Below are 27,504 nucleotides of genomic sequence, written 5' to 3'. Positions count from 1 at the left end.
TTTAACAGTAAATTTATCGAATTAGAGCATCCAACAAAGCTATTTAAATTGTATTGCGATTTCAGGTAGCTTAAAAGTGCCGTTAATTTTAAATTAAGTATTCTAAACCCTTATGACTAATCTGTAAGAAATAATTAATGAATAATAATTATATAAAATACATATAGGTATATATATAATTTATAAAACGTAGACCATGGTGGCCACTATTAATTGTCAAGCTACCATTATGGCATCTATAATCTAGATACTACATGTAGTTTAAAATAAATTCAAAATATCTTTATGCTTTATGTTTTCATTACTATCACTGATGATACATTATAATATTCTTCATAATTAGTATCCATTATATTTAAATTTGTAACTATTATATATTTGACCATTTCAATAAAAAAAACCTTGATTGGAAAAACTTTTAATCTAAATTTTTGAAATGGAAATATGAACGCAATAATCTAGTCAAAACTAACTTTGTTTTTTTTTTGTTTTTTAATAATAATTCAATCAAACACATTATAATAAATTATAAAGATAACGATGTCCAACCTTGTACGGAGACAATTTTATTATTATTAATATAAGTAGTAATTATTATTATTATTTTATAATATTTAGTAATAATTTTGTAAATATAAATGTCTATGACTAGAACAGAATTTGTTTACAAGGATTTTCTTTTTAAACATTTGTACAAAATAAACCTATTATATAATACTAAAATAAATAATAATAATAAAAAAAAAAAATTATAAATACATAAAAACAAAAATGGGTAAATAAATACCTAAACATAATTTTATGTAATTTTGCACTCAATAAGAACCAACAACTTCAATGTGAAACAATATAATACGATCATTAGTTCCTCGCTCTATTTGTTTTTAGGTAGAGGAAACAAGATTTGTACAAAATGGGAAAAAGTGATTATACTCATGGTTTTTTATTTTTATTTTTGTTAAACTCCAAAAAAATTATATTTACACTTACATAAAAAGTGGGCTTCATTTTTAATTATTTCTGTCAAGCCTTAATAACAATGTATTTTCATTTTATTTTTTATTCTTAATTATTTTTAATGTAAACAATTTAAAAAAATTGGTTTGAATAAAACATTGAATAAAAATCACTGTGCCGTAGTACAATTAGTTATAGTAATAATAATTATAATGTGTAAATTTTGTATTCACATTTACTGCCCTAAATTAAGTTTCGTATATAATTAAATTTAAGTGATTAAAAGCTAAACAAATCTAGTCTACAATTTTTTTTTATATTTACACAGAAAACAAAATTTGTCTATATAATGTATAGAATTTCAATGCTAGAATATTATGGCTATTTAATTAAATTTTTACAACAATTTTCATTTATTTTTGAATTATTATAATTAAATAATAATAGGCACTGAAGAATTTTCATTAAATACTCATGAATCATAGCGGTTTATCGATATGCTGGTTTGATTATAATATTTGATTAATATATTGACAATAGAAAATTGTGCGCAAATTGTTTTAAGATTTTTTTAAAGTCTGATTTTGTTCGTTAGTCAAAATTTAATTTGTTTACGTTTGGTCCTCACGTATATTATTTAAGTAGGTATATACTTATTTGAATTTAAAATTGTTAAAATTGTTAAGTAAACTACTGTGCAATATTAAGCATATGAATTGGTTTATCATATACATGATTTTTTTATACCCATCTTCTCAATTGATACAAATTTGTTCTGATAAAAAAAAAATTATAATATATAGATAATATTCAATATTGTTTATTTTATAAAATTATTGAAATGAAAACTTTATATAACATTATACCTATTCTTTTTTAAATATAATATACGAATATATTTTTAAGCTAATTTTAAAATTGGTTCAAAACTTAAAATAAAATAAAAAGGATAGGTAACACGTTTATGGTACATTTTTTTTTTAGGTAATATGTGTGCGTATGTGTATTTCATATTGTACGATGCGTCTCCTTAAATTAACATGAACACCGAAACTGGCCATTTTGGAAATGTGTGCATTGAATTTCATGTATTTAAAATCAAACCTGTAAACATAAAAACTATTAAGTTATGCTAAATGAAACAATTAAGACAATATTTAATTTATTATTGATTATTGATTAATATAAACATGTAATAAAGTTGGCCCAATGATAGTGTATATAACAAGTAATGATTATTATTGATTTAAGAATTTATAATGTAATATAACTTTATTTAAAATTAAAATTATTAAATTGCTTAATGTAAAAAATTATACTAATCTAAAAAATATATATGGATACCTAAATAATGAATTGAACAATTTAAATATTTAAAAATTAATTAGTATTAGTTGAAAACAAATTGGTTGTATTAATGATTTAAGAAATAATACTAATAATTACAATAGAGCGATATTGCCAATATTTGATTATAAGTGTACGATTGAAATTTTACTAATGAGATTTGTACTGTTCTTTCGAAATAAAGACACATAATATATTCAGTGTATTTCAGACCTTTAGGGTTTAATTTCTTAAACTTAAAAAACAAAAATTTCACTTTATAATTGTGTATATATATAGGTGTTTATACGTTCAATGTTTTTGGCAGATAATAACAGTTAAACGGCTCGTTATGAAACGACTAATATGTGTATTATTAATCAGTTGATAACTGGTATTAGCTCCGATAATAAAGGTAAGTAAGCAAGTAGTTTTATGGTATTTATACTCGCATTAATTGAGAAGTTGTAAGTTTTTATTATGGATCAGATGCGACAGACACGCCAGCAACGTTTGATAGGTATAGTAAAAGCTAAACGGTTAATGCATTAACAACGGCTACCACAATAACCGGTAGACGGACCTTTTACGCGTGTAAACTGCTTATACGGCGCTGCGGTGTGATCTAATACAGTCCGCATCCTCTTAGGTTGTTGGCAATGATGACGTCTGTAACGGCGTCGAACACGAACTGTATGTTATTGGTGTCTGTCGCACATGTCATGTGACAGTAGATCTCTTTGGTGGTGGATTTGTTCTTGGCTTCGAACTGAGCCTGGATATAGGCAGCGGCTTCTCCATACTCCTGGGCACCTGGATCACATGAAAAATTGGAAATTGGAATTAGTACATTTGGCGGTAACACTTTTATATAATTATATTATGTTGAGGTACATCAGCAGACATTTTAGCGGACAGAGGTAGAATGTGCTGCGGGGTGTAGAAGAAGATAAAGTAGGCAATGTCAAAACTTTGTAGATAATTAATATTATTCTTGATTTAAAATATAATTTATATTTAAAGAGTAATATATTTTTATATTAAAATATGAAGTTTATTATTTGGTTTTAAATACACCTGTATATTTCATTGCATTTTTGTATAGGTTAAATATACATTTAAAATAGAATTTTGATTGGTAGAAAATAATTTTTACTATAACTTTTAACATAATTCAAATGATTTTTAAATACAAACAAATAATAAATTATACGTAAATATTCTCTCAACCACAAAGTTTGACACTGATTTTTCAATTATGTTTTCTCTGGAAAAATCTGATCAACTAATGCACCTATAAAAACTAGAAACGTAAAATTCAAAATTCAAGGCCATACAGGAAAATGGTTCATTATTTAGGGTAGTAACTATGGAATACGACTCTGGAGGATAGCAGATTAACGTTCTTTATAAATTATACAGCGCTTACCAAGTCAATTTGAAAAAAATACAAAAATATTTTTCAAATTTATTTAAACACTGGTATCTTATAGTTTATTTGATCAATAAAAGAAAATTGGTAAAATGTGTTGATCGTGCCGGAAAATATATAATGGAAATTATAGTAAAGGTTTTTTTCAATCAATATCTAGCTGTTAACACACAACAGTAACATTATACTGAAATGTATAAATGTTAATAATTTGTGATGGTCATCTATGATATCATTGCTAATTAGTAATTACTATACATAGTTTAATGTACCTGCGTATTCTGGGAAACATATTGTGAGCGGTGATTTCTTGATTTTCTCTTCGAACAAGTCTTTTTTGTTCAGGAACAATATGATAGACGTATCGGTAAACCATTTATTGTTGCAGATTGAATCAAAAAGCTTTAAACTCTCTTGCATCCGGTTCTATAAAATAAGGTTGATTATTAAGCTTAGAGGAATATCATATTGTGCAGCTGAAAACGACAGTATTATATATATATATATGTAGTTTTGTCCCAGCATTTAAAATTGATATCCTATTTCCGTTTCCAATTTTATTATTATTTATCGTACATAGTTTTAACCTATCAGTCAAGATTATACATTACAAATGGTTACCCTATTACACATTAAAGCCATACAAGTGTCAAAACGCCTAAATAGTTTTCGGGTTAATCACAGCTCTTGTTCTGTTGTTTAGTCAACTTTCTTCAGAAATATATCTAAATTTTAAGACCTGGTATGACAAATTTAGATGCGGTAACCTGTATACAATTAGTAGAAATTATTTTTATAAAATACAATATGGATAATAAAAATAAAATGAAATTTTGATTTCTTTATTATTTATTGTATATATTTATGGTATATATGGTGATTCATCAAGCATGGTCACCCCCTTTTTCTTCAAAAAGCAGTTATTCAAAATCTTTACTATTCAATAAAAGTACTGTGAAAATACATGACATCTGTTTTCAAACAAAAACTTTCTTTTCTATTGAATATTTATCAGATAATTTTTTTTTAAATTTTAATACATCAAAATCAAAATTTGAAAGAGTAGTTTTTAAGTAGTTTATTATTATCTACTCAAGACAATATAGGTCCATGATAATTGGTCTGGAAGACGTGGAAACAATGGTGATTTATAAATGTTATTAATTAATATTAATCAATCAATAGTTATAATTTTCAAAATTGGTCCAATCATATGGATTATTACTTGATTACAATATTAAATACTAAATCAAATTATTTAATCTACCGTATCTTTATGAGAAATAATTTTTGGACTAGTTTTGTAGTATAAACATTTAAGTAACCGAGAAACTACTTGTTCAAATTTTAAATTAGGTCGTATATACAAATAAGAAAAAAATTATTCACCAAATAATTTACAGTAAAAAAAGTGATTCTCGTTTAATAAACAGAAGTTTGTATTATTTTACTTCTAAAGTACTAAAAAAATATTAATAATTTAAAAAAAATATAGTCAGTCTTTAAGCATATTTAAAAATTCCAAAAATTAGAATTCGGATAAATACATTGTTAAAAACTTTAATTACCTATTAAATTATTGGTTTTTATGTAATTATATAGTGAAAAGTTTTTACATATGACTAAAATAATTAATATATTTAATTCGATAGAGCTTTGATAGAGCTTCAAACAACAATTTCTTTAGACACTAATTTTCTTTTTATTACGCCGGACAAAATAACAAGTACTTATGACAAGCTTTTAAATGTTTAGCAGTCAAATATGAGATAAGGATTCAATTATAATTTTCATCACAAACTATTTACACAGAATTTGAACTAAACCATACATCCTGATGCAATAACATCATTATTATAGCTTGACCAAAAACAGTCGAATCTATGTTGGCTAATCATAGTAGCTAGTAAAAGATACTAGATCTATAAATATCCAATTGTTTACGGTAGGTACCCGAATAAAAATTCTGAAATTGGTAAATTTTTAAAATACATTAGTTATACGTATTACTTAGTCAAACAATGCACCATTGTCACACATAACCGTAAATCACTTTAATTCTAAATTCAATAATATGTATTATTATAAACTGAATCTCTAAATAGTATTTATATTATTTTTATTATCTCGTTTAACGAACATACTTTAAATTTTTAACGAAAGGCACTAAGAGTTTTTTTTTTTTACAAAATATTAAATAATATGTACAATAACATTAGTAAAAATTACTAATAAGGTTTTTAAGACTTATATAACAACATTTAAATTTATTAAATAAAAATAAGTCATACATTGACTCTGGTGATAAACTTTTAAAGACCATTTTGTCATTTATACTTATTTATTTCGACTAATATAAATATATAAATTATACCTTAATGTTTTTAATTTTCAAATCAATAATAGCTAGGAGATATAATTTATATATACATTCTCCAGATCAGAATCAGTAATAAAAATTTTATTCGCACGTAAACACGCAACTCAGACACAGAAATAACTAATACTTGATTAATAAATTTAATAAACAATATAATATGTACTCAAAATTGTGTCCAAATTAGAAGCAATAATAGGTAAACAATTTAAATTTCATGATATTACGTTGTCAATAAACGTGTGTAGATTTTAAAATGTACAATGTATAATATATAATTTAATGAATGAGAAAATATATAGCAAAAAATATTGAAATTAAAAATGCTAATGACTTTAACAGTTTTTAAGTTTATGCAATAATTCAGGTTTGTTGTTTTATTTTAATTTATTAAAAATATCAGCATTAGCATGTCATGATCATGTTAAGTTAAAATAAGCAATCTACACGCACTATTAAAATGCTTTAATACCTACTTGTTGATACGTTATTTTGGACAAAAATCCATTATAACATTTTTAATTTATAAAGAACTTTGTTGTAATACAATATTTGGAGAAGCTCCAACAGTTGCAATAATATTCTTTTTAATGGTGATTATTTGAGCCGCTTAGGACGTCATTTTTGACAGTAAAAACAGCGCACTGCTCCATCATTTTATTTACTTCGTGTTTATAGGTCAGTACTTAAACTTATATTGTTGTTGCTATATCGTAGAAAGATATACAAGGTAATGAAATTGGTATTTGTATCCATTATATATTTTATTAGTTTTATATTTTTATTATTGCTACAGATATTGTAAAATAAATCAAATTATTTTTCCAGTCGGACGATTTGATGTAGTTAAGTGATTTATAACCAGTTTCCGTTTTTATTGAATATTTATAAATAATTTTAATCAAATTCTACTCAAAAACTTAATTATTTATAACAATCATATAAATATACACAATATACAAATTATATTCAATCATTAACATAGATATATACAACTACTTTGTTAGAAATCCACGATATTCGTTTAGTGTTTTTATTTTTTATTAATAACTAAGGATTTATATTATCATATATTTATATATAATAGAGAAAACAATTTTAATTGAGTATTTCGAAATTCTCAGCCCTATAAGTTTTTTTTGATTAACTATTAAAATGTTGTTGATCACAGTAACATTTAAAAAAATATATTTTCAGTAATACATATAGGCCTATTATCTTGTTATTAATAGAAAAATACATAAATTTAAATATAAATAATATTATAATTTAATAAATAATATATTGAATATGGTTACTATTATAATATTGTATCTTGTTGTAATTACCAAGTTGTAAATTGTGCTTAGTAAAAAATAAAAATATTTTTATTGATTCTTTCATTTTTAAATAATCTTAATAATTGATGTGTAATTTATTTACCTATTTATAGGTGTAACCATAATTTTAAGAACATAATGTTGCTTCCATCTTTAAAGTTCGCATTATTACTTATTATGCCGATTATTACCATTAGTAATATTGTATAAATTAAAAATAAAAACTAAAATAAAATTTCCAAAATAATACTTATATATCATGATAGATATAATTCTAAAGCATTATATTATTTTATAAATTATTATTGATATCTTAGTACCTACTTATACACTATTATAAAATGAGTTAAAAATAAAAATAAATATGATTTATGAAAATTTTCTAATGATGTATATGATTGTTTTTGTAAAAGTATATTAAATACTATATTATAAGTATTTGAATTAAGCACTATATAGTAGTTATGTATGTATAGTTCAAAGGTTGACCGTTTGTGTAGGGACGGTGTGGGTATCGGAGAGAGGTTGTATCGATCGGGTGTAGTGTTGCCTTGACGACGACCAGCGCCAGAGTCGGAGATAAGATCTTCATACAATATAAATATATATATATATATATTGTATGAAGATAAATATATTTATGTGTACGCACGCACATATATACAATTTCATGCATATACAATATCTGGGTGACTGAGCACATGTATACAGATTCCGATGTAGGTGATACATTGGTATTATTTAAATGGTTTTAAGTAATATATAATTAGTCACGAGTGACGAAGATTATATTATGCGTACATCAAAAAACTAGTTTGTGTATATTTTATTTATGGTTTTAATTTTAAAATGAAAAACAATAAGTATTATAGAATATATTTTAAAAGAAAAAAAACGTTTCGTAGTAATGGCATGTGTTATAAAAAGCAAATTATATTTATAAGTTTTTACAAAGTCCAAGAAACTATTACAGATATCAAATCTTATTTCCCATTGGCATAATTATTATACATTGAGTATAACAAATTTATATTTCATCGATGGTTGGTCTGTTAACATTTAAGGCACTTGACCTTTATTTTGTACAAACTTTACAAACATTTATACGATTGTAAATGACGCCGAGAAACCTCTATAAATCTCTTGCCTAGTCCAATCAAAATATATAAAATATAGTGTATGGAATAGAATTTTGTTCATTAGTATAACAAATCGCTATAACAAAATACTCAGTTCGTCATCTGCATCCAGTATAAACAGTTTCTATAAAACATATCATCTTAAATATCCTTAATTAAATAGGCATACCACTATATTATAATTTATCTATATGATCCTGAATTTAAGACCCTAAATCAAAGGTAAAATATACAATGAGGTAACGGATAGACCGATAATTTAAGTAATATCGACATCAGGTGGGATAGATCTATAACTATAACGGTTTTAATTTTAATTGGCCTAAAATATCTTTGGGTAGACTACGATGAACGCAACAAACAACGAGGGGTCAAAGTTCAATTAGTGTCAATGTAGCCATCACACGATTACTATTAAATGTGACAATTTATTAATGATCTCGTTTATGTTTGTATGCGTGTGTGCCATTGTCTCTATTTTTTTTTTCATCAGTCCGAATCGATATCAATAAGAAAATATAGATTATAACATTTTGGATATTTAGTATTTACCGTTGTTTCGTCTTCGTGGAGCACTTGATCGTACTCTGACATGGCAACACAAAATATGATCGCCGTGACATCTTCGAAGCAATGAATCCATTTTTTCCTTTCTGATCGCTGACCACCAACGTCAAACAATCTGTGATAATATGAAATTAAAATTATTATTTTAAATATTTCAAATACTAGCTTTTATCAAAAACTAAACTCACTTGAAATTAAGGTTTTTAAACGAAAAATGCACTTCTACAATACCAGTGGTTTTTACTCTGGTACGCAATATATCCTGTTCTGTGGGCTGGTAATCTTTGGACCCTAACCTATCCAGATCGTCCAGAAAACTAAACAAAAATTACAATTATTTGTAATATAATATACTACAATCATAATATAAATATAAATACCTACTCTCATATTAAATACTAAATAGAATAACTAACACCTATGATCATTATGACCCCTGATTAATCTACTACCAAATATTGTATTAAATAAATTAAAATATAGGTTATTTTTATTTTTAATTAGTGTACTTTTGTTATTGTGTTAAGCGTAATTATTTATCAAATAGTATAACCAATTTTAATAAAATTATAAAGCAAAATAAACAGATTTTAGATTGATTATTATTAAATATTTTATAAGTTTAACATACCAAGTAAAACAAAATATTCATCAGTTATCATAATATATTACGAATTGCTTTCGTTTAATATGAATAAACAATAATATATCAATTCCATTTGGAAAACGTTATTTTATAAAATGTTTGTATTTTAAAACTTTACTATCATTGGACACTATGCTTAGCACAGATGTTAGGCAATCAGACTTTTTAATAATATGTGCGTCTAAAAGATAATAAACATGTTTATTGTAGTACACATTTATATCCCCCAAATAATTGATAATAGGTATATAAATTTAATAAGGTATATTTTATCCATTGATCTAACTATGTCTAACATTGTAAAATTAACTTTTTTGAAACACAGTATAATAACTTTATCATTTTTGGATTCTTTTTTTTTTAAATAATCGACTGTGTATTCTATTAAAATAATATAATCTAACTTATGTAATAATGCATGGTATCAATGACCAAGATTATATGGATTTATGTTACTATACAGTTAGGTTAAGCCAAGTTAACCTAGCCTGACTGTACGTTAATTTTTCTCTGCGAAAATAATACATTTTTTACTGAGTGCACTGTAAAAATATTGTGGTTTATGCATGTATATTTTTAAAATTACGTAAAAATAGATGTTATCTGAAACAGGTAAGTACGGTAATGGTTTTTTTCGTTCGTACACCTATTCCGTTTCCCACAGTAACACGGCGGCGGTGGTGGTGGTATCGATCCACTGACGTCATCGAGGACCACGCCCGACTAGCAACTAAACTAACCGTGCACCCCTATATCCAATATTGAGCTCAAAGTGCTCAAACAGAACGGCAGCTGCTGTGCTGTGGACCCTCGAAAGAATCACGTTAACGTTTTACAAAGTAAACAAATAAAATCTGAAATCTTTAGCTTTCTAAAGGAATGGTATAAACGTCCATTAATTTCGAATGAAAATTAGAAGTCAGCAAAGTCTGAGTATATACATATGATGAAAATTGAAAAATGTATATGTGGGCAAAAACCAATAGAGATTTACTATAATTAATATAATAATACACCAGAAAATAAATATTTGAAGTTAAATATTCTACACGAATTAAATATTTTGAATTCAATGCAAATTATTTCTAGTTGGATTTTATTCATTCGTATTTCTATTTGAAATAGTCTATATTTCTATAACACTACTTATTACTATAATAATAATTAATTAATAGGCAAATTATTTCTTTTGAATTATACGATTATACTTTTATAATAATATATTGTTATTCAAATGATTTATCAAATTGATAAATATTATTATATGGTGTCTATATTTTTTTATATTATAAATAAATATTGAACTGTAAAAAATAAACTCTTTTTGGTATTTTGACGCGTGGTACTATAGGCTATAAAAATATCAATTAATTCCTTACAAATTACGTAGTGCGGTAGAATAAAAAAATATTACTACTACATGTCGAATTTAAATTAAAATCAAACTTAAATTTAGAGTTAAATCATTCCCAATATAAATAACATTATGATTTTGTATATATACAAATGTAACAACAGAATAAAAAACAATTTTCAATTAAAAAGTCTTCTAAAATAAATTTTTTGAATTTTTAAAATACAATAAATTCTATAACACTGTTTTGGTCTGAAATGTTTTAAATACTGATAGGATGACAATTTTAACTGAAATGTCAGTAATATTTTTGTAAGTTAACTAATAAAATATGATTATGTATTTATTAACACTGATTATTTTAATAAATTCATATAACTTTGATTAATATCAACATTCAACGTATAAAATACGGCCCTTCTACAGGGCTTGGCCAAACATTAGTACAGAAATGATTATTTAGTATGATTTTATCATAAATGTATTTTATAAAAAAATTAGTATATTTAATTTATGTAAATAAGTATTCATTAAATATTTATTTAAGTAAATATAACTTAATGAATATTGGGAAAATTATAATCTTAATACATCTTATATCTAAAAAAATATTTTGAATGTTTATTTATTTATTTTTTTTTAAATTCTGAGTTTTAAAGATCGATCTTAAAATAACATGTACCAACTATATTTAGTAAAATAATTTAAAAAAATGTATCAATTTACTATTTAGCAGAATCGTTGAGCTGATATTCATTTGACCGAGAAAAGCACATTTGCACGCCAGGATCGGCCCACAGTCTCTTCATAGCAGTCAACAATTCTTCCGAAAATGGTTCAGTGTCTTCCATCCTTTGTATTACATCCAACACCATTTTCGCATCAGTCTGCCAAAAAATAAAGACAATTAATGAATATTTATGAATTACAGAATTATGTTATTTATAAATATTAGTACAGAATACGATCAAGGGATTGCTCGTTATTCTAAGTAATTTAATATAATTTTGGTTTTGTAATTTTTTATTTTTGTATGGAACTTAATGCTTGCCTATTCTTTACCTAGTAGCAGAAATGTTAGAGAACTCATCCATATAAAGGAGGGAGTTGATCTTTCTCAGTAGGTAATATAAGTTTTAATTGAGTTTTTTAATGAATTTTTTTTTTAATTTATGTTAAAATGTGTTGCATAACTTGTTTTAAGTTCTACACTATAAGAGAATAAAAAGTTCAATACATTTTATGCAATTCCTTATAAAATTATCATCAAATATAAATTGTACTTTAATTTTTTTTTAACCTGAATTAATTGCCTGGCGACCACCCATCGTATTCAAATTTTGGTGTCCGAAATAAATCTTTCAAATAAAAGTAAATATTAATAATTTGTTTTTAACAATTTTGTAGCAGAATTATTAATTACTAATCATTGATATTTCAAAATTATACGTGAATAAACAAAAAAAATAATATAATTTACTTAAGAGCCTTTATTATCCTAAAATTCACACATTGTATTTATTTTAATGAAATAATTTTGCTGTAAAATTTATTCAAATATTAAATGTCACGGTGAAAACTCTTAAATACATTTTAACGATATTTTAAAATATTTTGTATAGCTCTACATTACACTTATAATGACGAACCGACGACATAGTAAAATGATAATACAATACAACATTTTAATTACAATTTTTTCAATTTTCTTAAACATAAAGGTCACAAAGAAAAATTGGCCATAATAACGTAAAATTTTTATATTTAAAACTACCAACATTTGATTGATTGAAGACGGGGCTATATAATTTTTATGACGTGGTAAGGTGAGGCAATACCAAACTAAGTTCTGTCAACAAATATAATAAAATATACTAACTATATAAATAGTCAACTAATGTAAATAACTAATATAACAAATTAAGATACAAACATGAATTAGAAAAATTTAGTTTCAAAATAGATATATTCGTATTATTAGTTATAATTTAAATGTATTAGTATTTTAATTTTTCAACTACTAATTCATTATTATAATAATGATTATTATTGTTTTACAAGGATGTATTTTAAGATTCAAGTTATTTTCTGATCGTTGAAATTATCAAAGTTATCGAATAAATAATGGGGGTCATTCAAGGTTTAAAACGATTAAATATTGATAGTTACATATACCTACCTAATAAAAAAGATGGTAAGCAAAAATACTAACAATAAATGTATAAAATAAAAAACAAACAAATATATTTGTTTTAACAGAAACATGTTATATAATATATTCATAAGGATTTATACTATACAATATACAGTGTAAGCTATACACACATTATATATTATACACTTTAAAATTAAATATCATTTTTATGTTTCAATTACATAATAATATTGCTAATAACCATAACCAAATATCGTAAAGTTAATTTGTTGATTTAAAACGAATATATATATATTAATTTGTTTAAATATTAAAAATACTTATCACAGTTATAAAACTGAATAGCTTCAATATTTAAAATACATTATGTCTATACGTCTATTATAATGTTGGTACTATATAAAATCATATTTTATAATTAATTTAGATAGATATAGATATATTCATTTTTTAATGTTGTTTTTTTTATTTATGTACCAAAGGCTTTTATATATAGTATTATATTGTATTTATAAATATATATCATAAAATTATATTAAATTTTACAATAAAATATTATATATTAAAAAATATTTAAATTTTTTTGAATATCATTATTAGCTTTTACTAATTATTAATAAAGCATTTTATAATCAAATACTTAAATAGGTTATCATATAATGCTATTTAGTTTCTGCTATTTATGCAAATATAAACAACTTTTAGTAAGACTTACATTAGTGTCTAGGCTATAAACAAATTAAGACAAATTTGTTCTGAAAATTAAACAATATTCAAAAAGTTAGAAAAAATAATTATGAGAAGTTGGAAATATTATGTACTTCAAAACCAGCTTAGAACCCTAAATGCATAAAAAATTAACTCTAATAATTAGTAGATAAACTAGTTGATAAAAAAAATAATTAATTTTTCCATTTCTAATAATGCGGACAAACAAACAATATTTTAACCAATTATAATAGTCTTTAATATTTATACAAATAACATAGGTTTAGATCATTCTCGTAAACAAGATAACTTAAAAATTACGATGGATTTTTTTCAGAGATCAATATTTAGGATGGTAAAAATCATCTTTATGAATTAGAAACTGTAAACACATTTTATTTTTTGTAGGTTTTTTAATTCTCAATAGTTTATTAAACAGCAATAAATGGCCAACACAAATTAGCAATCTCAAATATTTACTATTTATAAGTAACCGAAATTCACTAGGAATTATTTTAACTGTTCTATTAGAAATTAAATGAAATATAACGATTAAATATATGAGATATCTTATATTAAATAAGTTAAGGAAGACAAGTATTTAAACCAGGAGTCTCTAACAGGACGGTTTTTAATTTTTTTTAATCTATTTATTTCATAAAATAAATATTATAATTTATATGATGTAACTGCCTATATACATTTTTATTACTATTATTATTTATTAATTATCAATAATTAATACAACTTTTAAGACATTTATCACTATATAAATTGTATACATTTATAATATTAAGTTATCTTTATATTTTATTAATGAGTGTCTAATTCTTTTTACACTTATCAACTAGACATACAATATATTTTTAGTAAAAACAAACGAAAAAGTCACAAAATTAGTAACTATTATAATGTTAGGTAATTTAACAAAAACCTACTAATACTATGGCTGTTTTGGCATTGAATTAAATATTAATTTATTAGGTGATAAATAATGTAATCGAACTTGGTAATGTACACAGTTTAAAAAAAAAATATCAATGGTAGTTACTAAATAACCCGAAAAATAGTATTATGTACTTATATATTATATATAAGTAATGTCATATAAGTAATTATTAATATTATGGTGTTCAGTTCAATAGTTAGTTCCCAAACATATTTTCTATTACAAGTAAAACATAATTATACTTTCATTTTAACCGTATGTATTCAGCAGTAATTAGTGTTGTACGATTAAAGAGATTTTACACACACTGAAAACTGTTGTTTGTAGTCTAGTAAATAACAATACTTGTAAATTTAATATTATATTGACTATTTATGTGAGAATACTGCCGTAGAAAACATCGATAGGATTATAATATTTTGTTTTTATCGATCATATACTAATTTTTCATGCATTTATTGGGTTGTTAATATTTTATATAGAATTTTGTGCAAAAAAATATTTATTACTAATAAGGCAAACTTATTTAATAATATAAATTACATATAACGTTAAAGTATTTAATTTACTTTTGTTATATACTTGTGTTCGTCATACGCTAAAGGTCTCTATGTTATCTGAATTCTGATTGGGTATCACAAAAATAAATAAAAATATTTTATGAAGAAAACCAAAAAAAAAAAAAATTGTTTATGACTAGTGTTTAACAAGCATTTATACACCCCCCGGTACCCTACTTATTCATAATCATAGACTAGATGATATTTATTTCAAAATTCAAAATTAGATGATTAATTTTAACTTTTAAGATACTTCTAATTTCAACATTCCGTTAATATAGGAAATAATATAAATGTAAAAAACTTTATTAATAAATACAAAATTAAAATAGTCTAGATGAATATACATTTTGAAATATATAGTGATTTGAATAATTCCTATGAAATCGTATTTAGTGTTTTTAATAAGTTCAATATAAAATAGTGAATTTAGATAACATGAATCTTATCTTATATTATTGATTTTATTAGTTACTAATACATACATTTTATAATAGAAACATTTAATTCAATAACGTATCTAATTTTATTTTACAAATTGTAAGATAAACATTTTTAAATCGATGTATATTCATAATTCATAAAAAATGAATATGATAATAAAAATAATTATTCAAAATAATATTTCTTTTATAACTCAGTAATTGTTTGATTATAATATTAATAATATTTGGAATTAAAAGTTTTAGTTTAATAAATTTAAATTTAATGTATTCGTCATTGAAATAAAGAATTAAAAAATATAAAAATAAAACTAAAAATGTTATGACATTTGATGTTTTATTAGAAATATATTATAATTAGTTTAATTTATTATTTTAGCAAAGTTATATACCGTTATATTCTTATTTTTTTAAGATATAGGTAAAACGTAACCCTTATTCTTTACTTATATCTATATATCGGATTGTTATATTAACATTTTTGGAAGGATATCATTGCCTTTTTGCTTATGTATTTGTAATGTTTAAATCAGTTTAAATTTAATGATTAAAGCATAGTCTAGTCAAGATAGACAAATCTTCAAAAATGCGTTAAAATCATATTTCAATAATCATATATAAAAAAAATTATTACACTACACACAATTTTATAACAGATTAAAATACTATGATTTCATTATAATTTATAACAAATATACTTATTTGTGTAAATATGGTTATTGATTCATATTTTATAATACACTAGCGATTTATATATAGTATAAACAAGAAAAAGGAAAGCAGATGCAACTGTAAACCTATATAAAGGATTGTTTTCTTAGTTATGGTCAAATAAGATAGCTGTATTAAATAATAATGATCTATTAATATCTACTTTTACTTTTTCATTGTAAATTCGATAGTTTATGAATCGTACTTTTTGTAATATATCTAATAAATAATAATTAAGACATACATTTTTTATTGTGTTTTGTGAATGTAACTTAAATTTCAAATTATGTTATGAAAATCAAATTTGTATTTACTAGGTAAAAAATATAGTATCTAAAACTAAAATATTAATATGCATTGTGTTAATATCATATTGGAATATATAATCAATTGTAATACATCCACACAAGCTAAAGTATGTTAAAATTTAAAAAAAAACCATAACTTAATTTTTTTTCAGATAGGTACGCTTGGAAGTAATTAAAAAATTGTCGTTCTAATTACATCATAGACACATTGCGTGAATGTGGTGATCTAGTGAAGCCCTTATGCCGTGAATTATGACGTCATCAACTATCAACCATGTAGCATTCATATTATGATATTTTTATTGTTATTCACAACTATGTAAATTTCTTATCGTATAACAAACTGAATATACGCGGTGACATATTATTAGAATTTTAAACTATACACAAAATAAAAATGGATAAATACATTTGGTCATTTTGTTTTTATATTGTCAGTAAACAAGTTTTCATTTGTATCATGAAATCTTGTAGATAAGAGCACAGAACTTCTATCATGAATATACATGATATACATCAATATATACATTCAATTAATAATTTTAATATATTCTATTGAAAAATATTTCCTTTATTTATATTTATTTAAGCTACTCTCCACATTTGAAATATCATTGATTATGGATTAATATATATATATATACTTTACTACTAAAAAAAATGTAAAACAATTGAAATGCAGTATAATATATAATGTATAGACATATCATGTATATACTTACGCTATTATACTATACACTACGTTGTCTACGTATATACTATAGTGATCAGTAACCGCGATTGATATGATTTCTTCTAAAATTAAACTTTAAAAAAATGTATAATGCATGACTCATTATATCGAAAATAAAAGCGTTTTTGAAAAAAATATTTTTTACATAATTTTTATTGAAAAGCTATATTTATTTTCGAAACTGCATAATATTTTTTCTGAAGATTTCGACGTTTAAAAATTGAACTTTGATGAAGTATTTAAATTAGTATTAAAAGTATTAATGTTTAGATGAGCGGTAAAGAACAGTGGCACAGGAGTATACCTCAAAAATGTTAGTCACTACTTCATTTATCTAAGCTTTTAATATTAAATACATTGAATCTAATTAAATACTAATTAACTACTACCTACATAATTTTTAATTAAAAATTTAGATATAGTTATTTTTAGATAAATATTTTACTTCGAAACTTGAAATTGAAAATATATGCTATTATTCAAAATAGTAAACGTTTTAAAGATAACATCGATTAAAATAGGTAACTAAAATTTTCGAAATAATCAGTGTTTATTGTTAAAATAATTACCTGGAAATTGGAATATATTATAATATTAAATATCGGTACATAGTCACATAGATACCTAATATTTAGTTTTCATTGTCGGTTAATTAATTAACGACATTAACATAAATTTGTAGTGTTTCATAAACAAGTGGAGGAAAAAATTAATGTAAGGCCTAATATTAAGTATCTACATTTTAAATTTTTATTTTAATCATTATAATATAGAATATAGATTATAACTTATAAGTTGTAAGTATTATGAATTACACCATTCACCAATTAATTCGTATTTGCCTTCATTATTCTATTTTTATTCTACAGCCGTTTCAACCCGTATATACTATATTATACTTCTGGATTATTAAAAAAAAAATAAGCGACAATATTATTCGTGCTTTCCGATTGCGTGTGAATTATGATAACCAAAATTAGGACACTACATTATTATATACAGTATATACTACCTATATAGCTATAACATTGTCGCTACTATCGGGCCCTATATACACTCCCCCCCGTCATGCAATATCGCGCGCGCGCGCTACACACCCAATTCAATTCATTTCCGAGATTGCCACCGCCAGCAACTGTCGCTGATCGTAGGTCAAATTAATTCGCTGTATTACGTGGGTGTACAACGTACATTTATATGTATATATATATATATATATTATGTCATATACGATATGTAAGTGTGTGTGCGTGTGCGCGTATATATATATATATATATATACAATATACATCCAACATTGTAGTAATCACGTCGATACGTTAATTTCCCTGTGGGAAAACTTTGAACCTCGAATTTTAATTCGCCCTGGTCGTGTATAAACATAATATATATTTTAACAAAATAATAATCCAGTATACAATATACCTATTATAAATATTATAATATAATGTTTAGGTAATATCATATTGTATAATGATTAGCTCACAAGGAGCCCAAAAAAATCAATAATAATAGTCCGTTACCGGATATTATTCAACTCTTTTCGCTTTTCATATTATAATTTAGATCTTTTATTACGTATCAAAAGTCATAAGGGAAAAATTAGTATAGGTATATCACTATAAATCATATCACATATATTATGTACTCATTAGTATTGGTGCGTCACATAATTATTTATTTAAATAAAAAATTATAAACTTTGGAAACCATTATCATTATATGCACAGTGAACGATAAAACTAAAACTATTTAGGACCGTTCAAATTGATTAAGCAGCGATATGTAAGATAGGTATGTTTGAAAAATGTTATTGAACTGAATTAACTATAAATTTGAAGATTTTAGATATTGTGGCGCCACATAAAAGTATAAGGCTATCTCAATACAGTTAGTAAAATAAATTAAATTCTAAGTATTACCTTTTTTACCTACGATTTGCGTGCGTTCCACAATATGATCGCGTGTTATAACCAAAGTCCAAAACGTATTATTATAATTAACGTTATTAAAGTTCGTACCTAAGTATAATAGTGGTAGTATTATAAGTACTAATTCTATTTTAATTTGTGTAAAACAAGTTGGTATAAACGTTCTTTTCTAGTTATTTTTCCTAAATTGTACGATACAATTTGAAAAAAAAACCCAAAATTAAATTAAACAACTTTTAAAACCATCCAAGTTTACATATAATATAAGTACGATAAAATGAACATATTATTTAATTTGCCAGGTAGCGGTTACATGGTATGTACTTGAAAACACCGTCTTGTTGATAATGAAAGATAACGATGGGATTAGAAAGATAATTACATGTTGTCTAACGACTGCGCCGTCGAGTGGTTTACAATGATGGAGAACACTATTTTGTGTTATAAACAGTGAATTCTTTGATGAACAATGTGAAATAACAGATGTTCAAACATCGTTTGGTTAATTTTCGCTTTCTTGTATGATATTAATTAATATTTTACATAATATTAGTTATTGTTTTATTAATCTGGTATTAAATTATATGGACGATTATTATGATAGGATAGGATATGATTATTTTTTCAACTATTTGAGCTCAAATAGAAATTACAGAAACGTACTTGAATTAACAAATCGTTTAAAAGAAAATACTTGCTTTTCTTACCTCCCGTTCGTTGGTGCCGAATCCAATTCCAAGATTTGGCATTGCTCTCAATATGGCAACCAATGATTGAACCGTGTTGCTGAATACCACAGGCCTGTATTGTTTGAAGTCTTCTGACGTAAAACCGCTCTCGTGAATAATTCTGAAAAAACACAAGTTAGTTAAAAAATTATATTTTAATAAAATAAAATAAAAATCTAAAATATATATAATGTATATAATTGCATGACAGAGAATTATAACAATAGTATAGAATAAACGCTATATCAATCTAAATTATATAATTTCATGATGAAGGGATTAGGTATGACTATATAGTAAAACGCTATATCGATAAGATTAACATGTTTTAAATTATATGTTTATTTACTATTTTTCTAAAAATATTCAGTTGCACGTAAGTAACACAAATGTAAAAAATAATTAATAATAATACGATTTTCACTGACACAAATAAGTACAAAAGATGACAGTTTAAACATGTTTCAATTAGTCAATCTTTCATATTATGCTGTTTGTATTGCTAGCTTTTAAAATATTATAATTTTTATAAATAATATATATAAAACATTGTTTGTAACATTTTATGTATTCTTATATGGTATGCATACCTGTAGGCTGTAAGTTATTAAATTTATATAAAAAATAAAAAAATATTTGAAATATTTTTTAGAATATAATTGCAGATAATGGATTCTTGATATAAATTATAAAAGGTAATTAAATAGTCGATACCCTATATATACCCGCTAAGTAATGTTTTGAGGCCCGTTAAATAGCAAACTTTACTTATCAAATAGGTACATACTTCCTTACAATTTCGCCATTGATAAGAACCTAATAGCAGTACATATAGGTATAATCCAATTTATTAATTTATTTTGTCATATCACATTTTAAATTTCAAATTAATTAAATAAAAATAAAATAATAAAACTCAATTTAAATAAATTATTAACTCGGATCTTTTTAATAGTAGAACGGTCAACCATTTTACCAACTTCAGAGCCAAATCTGCAGCTATCTATAGTTAAATTATATATTTGTGATTATAAATATTAAAATAGTTTGTAGCATAGATTGAATAAAGAATTTATATGAATAAATTTGAAATACATAAAATATAATAGGAAGTGTCATGAATTTTTTTATATTTTTGTTTTTTCGCAGTGTAAAATTTGGAGATATTTTACCATCATAAATTGGATTTATAAAAAAATTAATACGTTGCGACATAATATTATATCTTTCAAAAAAATCGTCAAAAGTGCAATGACCGCTTTTCGGTAATAATATTGACATTTTGCATAATAGATATACTACAATAATTATAACTTGTAATGGTGCTTAGACCCCTATTATTTACCATGGTACTTTTTAAAACCGACCATTATATGGCATAGCTTTAAATTATTAACGAAAACGGCAAAACATAATATTATTGTTGTTAAAATTGTTTGGAAGTTGATAAAATATTAAAATAGATATTTTCCTCGTTGACGAAATGATAGAACCCCAACGACCCTGTCGAACTATATCAATTCACAATTTCTATAAGTTTAATTTAAACTATGATTATTATTATTATTACATATTATAAAAACAATTATTGTTTTTCATTTTTAATGGCAGTTTTTATGAATTAGAATTATGTTTAGTAATGTAATAAATAATAATATAATATAAATCATGTGCAATAGGTATATATATATATTATATTTTTAATTGCTGGTATTTTCTTGTTAAATATATATTTAAAAAAAACTCGCCATTAACTACTATAACATTTGCATTCCATTGCATACACTGCAGTGTATATATTGGAGATCGTAAATATCAATGTATATATATTTTAAAAACATTTTAGTATTTTATGTCGATCCGTCTGCAAGGAAACATATGGCATTACAATATTTCCAATGTGAGAGCAATTTCCGGCATCTATAAATACAACATTGTCGTAAGCTTTTCGGAAAAAGCCATGTTCCAAACCATAGGACTGGTCATTGATGTGCCGGTATAGTGGCGGCTGCCGGTGGCGTTTGCGTGCCCAGCGAGACGGGTGCGCGTGGGAGTATCGATCCTGCACGGCCACCGACGCCGAGGAGTCATCAAACCATGTTTTGTGGTACACATTAACATCGTTGCTTTTAATACTGGGGCGTGGTCGGTCTCGCCGTACCTATATAGTTGCGGAAATTTGTATTTTTGCAAACATCGCACATTTATTATAATTTACGGAAAAACGTTCCATTGCATAATATACAATCGTGTTTTCTACAATGATTACCTACTCACATTTAATTATTCTAAAAACGTAAATTGTAATTTGTTCAGAAATTTGATGAAAGTAACGACATTATCAGTTTATTTATAATTATTATTGTTAAAATTAACTTAATATTATATTATGCATTTATTAATTTTTATGATTATTAATTATTCATATCATTGATAAATAACTAATTAATAAACATTTTAGATAATATTGAAGGTTTTTAAACACAATTGACACATTATATTCTGAAAATAAAAAACTATGAAACATAACTTCCGCGTGAATAAAAACAACCCGCTATTTATGTTTATTTATGTATTTTAATTCATAAATGGTTTTAAAATTATTAATTATCCTTTAAAGTTTAAATACAAATCCAGGATCACAAATATTTTTTTAATTTGTTTTTAAATTTTAATGTTATTCAAGATTTATAAATATAGATATATTTATAGATATTATACACTTAATTCTGGAAAATATATATGTTTATTATAAATTAAAAAATGAGTATTCTTAAATCATTTATACAAAAATAATAAATCCATAAATCATACCTGCCTATTGCCATAGTATAATACAAATTTTGAATATAGTTTGTTTTAATTACATTTTAAAGATAATAATTTTTGATTATAATTATTAGACATTAAAAAAAAAAAAATTAGCAAACGGAAGTACTCCCAGTTGTTCAAAAGCCTTGTTACTCATTACTTATGTTATTATCATTACAAATACAACTAATCTGTAATCGATTATACTTTAAACCTTACCCAGTTTATCAAATTATTTTAAATAATACTAAACAAATACAGAAGTACCATATTATATATTTATATTGTAAAAACTTTATATTTTATTTAAAACATTACACATGTATCTATTAATTATTTGCTCAAAAAAAATATTATTATAAATTTATAACACAATACAAATTATACTTGCTAAACATTTTTTCAAAGTCCATCATATAATTTTGAATTTCTCATATTCATATGTACATTTTACCAAACTAAATAAATCAATTTACACTTTTAACAAGATCAATATTAACCATGAGATTAATCTTAGCAAACGATAAATGACGACGCAATATTATCTCTTTAAAATGTATTTGGAAATAAACCGTTTTACACAAGTAACCTCGCTCGTCATATTATGAATTTTTTTCAAATGCAATTTTGCTTGTTATTACACGAATGTAACAATTATAATTTTGGTTTATATGTTATTTTCTGCTTCGTTCAATCTAATTACTTCTTTATTTATTGACGATATGTAAACGCTCTTAAGCTTTGCTTTTGTGATCTACGGTTTAAAAATTGCTGATAATATATAGGTAGATGTTTATTTCATTTAAATTTAGTTTAGTGTATTAAAGTAGGTAATAAGAAAATGTAATTAAAATATCTAAATATGATTATACATAAATGATACAGGTAAAGCATCGAAAACATTTCATAGACTATTTAAAATTGGACTTAATAAAATTCATCTCACCTACAAATACCAATGAGCTACAACTAAATGATACTCTACTCGAGTATTTGTTTATGCTAAAATGCTAAATACCACTTGTAAAATCATATTCAATTAGTAAAACATTACGTACCTATAATTATAGTTATTAAAATAGAAATCTACTATGAATACATATACCATTAATATTATTGGAAATTGTATTCATTATACGTGATTTTTTATATAAATAATAATTTAAATGAATTAATAACAATATTTAATTAAATATGAAACTCACTTCATCTGTTTGACTATTGTACTTTTCCCTGATTCTCCAGCACCTGAAATAATAACATTAATTATCCATTTGTTGGTTTAAGATTTTATGAGTACATGTTAAGCTTGATTAAACAAAAAACGATTGTCCCTCGTATACTCATAGAATAGGTCACCGTGTTTTTCTATAAGATTAATGCATAGTAAACTAGAAAAAAAACGATGGTCCACCAAGTATATAATGGTGTTTAACCCATGTAGAATGTTTAACCTTCAATAAACTTTTAATTCAGATATTCTTCTATAGTCAACTATAGGTAGTAAGTTATTGTTGTAATCGATCCTAAATATGATAAAAAAAGAAGGTTTCATTGTAAATCTCAGAAATAATAATTTGTAATTCGGTTCTATACGATGACATCATCATCATAATATAATGACCAAATCAATTACTAATTGTATACAATTTTAAACAGCGACAACCGGTTGTCAGAGCTAGTGCAACGTATAATTACAACACAGTAGCGTCAGTAGCCATCATGCAACGAAACATTATTACTATTATTAGATGGTATTATTATTATTGTTATTATTGTTAGAGAATATCGTATAATTTTATATACATATCGCTTTGCCCAACGTATAACATTTTTCTGGTACTTTGTGATGTAACGTCCATAGAGTATATTATAATTATGTTTATCTATACATTTCCAAACTGACGCGCGTTCGGCATATTTTTTATCTGGTTGGTCTTTGAAACAATTACAAGTATTTACAACGGCTATAGAAGAAGCGTCATAAAAACGTACACATTTTGGGCCACACCAAGATTGTGTTCTAGTTTTTTTTTTTTTACTTTTGATAACATTAACATGGTTTATTACATGGAAGTAACGAAAATTAAAATAACCGAAGAGTGTGCAACGATACGATTTATATTATTATAATATTTATACTTCGAAAACGGGCGTGTGCATAGTACTACCCATAAACGTTTATCTCGAATTATAAAAAATATATACACGACCCGATGGTTTTAAGCATATTTTTCGTTTTCGGTGACCAATTCCCGCTCCATCCCGGCCATAAAAAACTTCAATGTTTACGAGAAACTCGAACGTTAAAAAATCTAGTACGCGTTTAATATCACACACACACTCACACTCACATGTACCTATACATATAGATGTTACTATTATCCGCGGTGTGCGCCAAAGGGTCGGTGGCGGCGGTGGCGGAAAATCGATTTCTCGCGCGTGGCGGTCGACTACTGGGAGGGGATGAACGACACGGGAGTGCCACTTCTGACAGAAACCGTCCGTCCAACACATCCTTAATATTATATATAATTATAATATTATAAATATACGTACACGCGCGCAAGGTACCTATATCTATACATTACAGTATTATATACTATGCTCTCTCGATGAGAATGATAGGTTATTAGTGGTTTGTTTTTGATCTCCCTCGCCATCATCTTCTCTCGTTCGACACCAACACAAACCACTCTCGAGTCTCGACACAACAACAGACATGATCTGAACCCTCGCGCATCGCCAAGAGGATTCAACGACCGGACCACGGCTGGCGGGAAAGTGCAGAGCGAAAAAAACGACGTCAAGTGTGCACTTGTGGCGACGGCGGAGCGTGCATAATCGTCATAGTCGTTTTCAGGTACATAACGACGACGTTAAAAAAGCTCCACCACCCGGTGCCGAAAGGACGTTACAACCGCAATGTGTTAAAACGGGGAAACACGAACTCGACAACGTCCGACCTTCAGACACTTGCCAGAAATAAATAATAAAAAAATTTAAGAACGTCACACCAGACACACGACCCAAAGGGACACACGACGGCACAGATACTCGTCGGGTTTCCGTCGGAACACCAAAATAATCACACACACGCACAGGGACGGGCATTGGGTGGGTACCTTGCCAAAAAGCCTCTCTCGGTCTAGTCCCCATGCATGCGACCCAGAGTGACGAATAGCACCGATTGTGTAGTATGTGTGCGTGTATGTGTGTGGTCCTGTGTGGCTGTGTTCATGCGACGAAAGTATGACAGTCATAATAATAATGCATTCGATCGGAAAAGTGCATTTCGCATGTTTAAACAGCTAATAAGTATATATATATATATAAAAAAAAAATAATAATATTATTTAAGCGCGAAAAATAAAAATGAAAAATTCAGAATAAGACGTACGCACGCCGCCGTCGACAAGACGTCCGCGTCGTCATCTCCATCGGTGAAGGGGATTTTCCTGCGAAAGGAACGTCGCCGCTAGGGCGGAGTATGATGTTTGCTCACCTAACAACAGCAGTTTTATGTCTTTGGCCGCCTGCAGGCCGTCCTCCCTGAGGTTCCTCTCGATCTGCCTGCTCCGGGCCAGGGCGGCCCGTTCCTCCGCCGACATAGCGCAGCCCATCTTCCGGCCGACTTTCGCTAGGGCTGAAATCTTAATGCGCGCGGCTATTATACGCGCCGGGACGGAATCGCACCACCGACCGCCGTTAACCGCAACGGTGCCGTACCGGTATTGTGCCGGTCATCGATACCATCTTCTGCAGTGCGCGGAGTAACGCATATTGTGGTAAATATCTTGAGGCTGCAGGTGTCTGTTAAGACGACGACGACGGCGGCGATGACTCGCGGGCTACCGCACCCGGTGGACAGGCCGTCGGCCGCAAACTTTCGGACGCGAACCCTTACACACCGTGTGCGCCGGTGAAACCTTTTCGCACGCACTCGCCGATAAACGCCAAAAAAAAAACTCGCGCACTGTGGAAAATACGACTCCTTAGGGGGGGAGAGGGAGACGAAAAGTAATCCAGGTACTTTGTATGGGATACCGTGTGTCCGAAGAACCTACGACAACGGCGATAATGACACGACCGGCGACGGATTAATATAAACACCGAACTGGCGCGCGCGCTCGCGGCAAATTACAACAAATAATAATATCGAACCGGAGGCTACAGTGGTTATTCGGGTGGGGGACCGCTGCGCGCTTGCGAATTGCGACTACGAGAGCGGTTACAGAGCAAGCGCAGACCGCGAACTGACGCCCGTCCGTGTGCGCGCGCGCGGTATCGACTATCGAGTAATCGGGCGAGCGTGTGTGCGTACGTGCGCGCGTGTACCGCGTCCGTGTG

General features: G+C 26.2%; 1 protein-coding gene across 2 annotated transcripts; it reads right to left on the bottom strand.

The window, feature by feature from the left end:
- Positions 1-1,755: 1,755 nt before the first annotated feature.
- LOC132923734 (guanine nucleotide-binding protein G(o) subunit alpha) lies at positions 1,756-27,504 on the bottom strand. Of its 2 annotated transcripts, none has more exons than XM_060987694.1 (9): positions 26,660-27,504; positions 24,360-24,402; positions 20,314-20,464; positions 11,844-12,004; positions 9,306-9,434; positions 9,103-9,232; positions 3,988-4,141; positions 2,867-3,096; positions 1,756-2,061 (listed from the first exon to the last, which is right to left on the bottom strand). In XM_060987694.1, the coding sequence occupies exons 1-8, from the start codon at positions 26,775-26,777 to the stop codon at positions 2,909-2,911; spliced, it is 1,074 nt and encodes a 357-aa protein (XP_060843677.1). In that variant the 5' UTR covers positions 26,778-27,504; the 3' UTR covers positions 1,756-2,061; positions 2,867-2,908. The 2 variants fall into 2 exon arrangements, with proteins under 2 accessions (XP_060843677.1, XP_060843684.1); XM_060987701.1 differs by having other exon boundaries at positions 20,323-20,464; positions 26,660-27,496.

Source organism: Rhopalosiphum padi, chromosome 1 (assembly GCF_020882245.1).
Source record: "Rhopalosiphum padi isolate XX-2018 chromosome 1, ASM2088224v1, whole genome shotgun sequence".
NCBI classification, from domain to species: Eukaryota; Metazoa; Arthropoda; class Insecta; order Hemiptera; family Aphididae; genus Rhopalosiphum; species Rhopalosiphum padi.
The sequence above is the reverse complement of the archived record's forward strand: the minus strand, read 5'-3'. Positions and strand labels throughout refer to the sequence as shown.

Excerpts from the sequence above, each read along its gene's own strand:
- LOC132923734 (XM_060987694.1), bottom strand. The coding sequence starts at position 26,777 with ATGGGCTGCGCTATGTCGGCGGAGGAACGGGCCGCCCTGGCCCGGAGC. Across the intron at positions 20,465-24,359 it reads ACAATAGTCAAACAGATGAA|AATTATTCACGAGAGCGGTT; the intron begins GTGAGTTTCATA and ends GTGTTTTTTCAG. Across the intron at positions 9,233-9,305 it reads TTTAAAAACCTTAATTTCAA|ATTGTTTGACGTTGGTGGTC; the intron begins GTGAGTTTAGTT and ends ATATTATCACAG.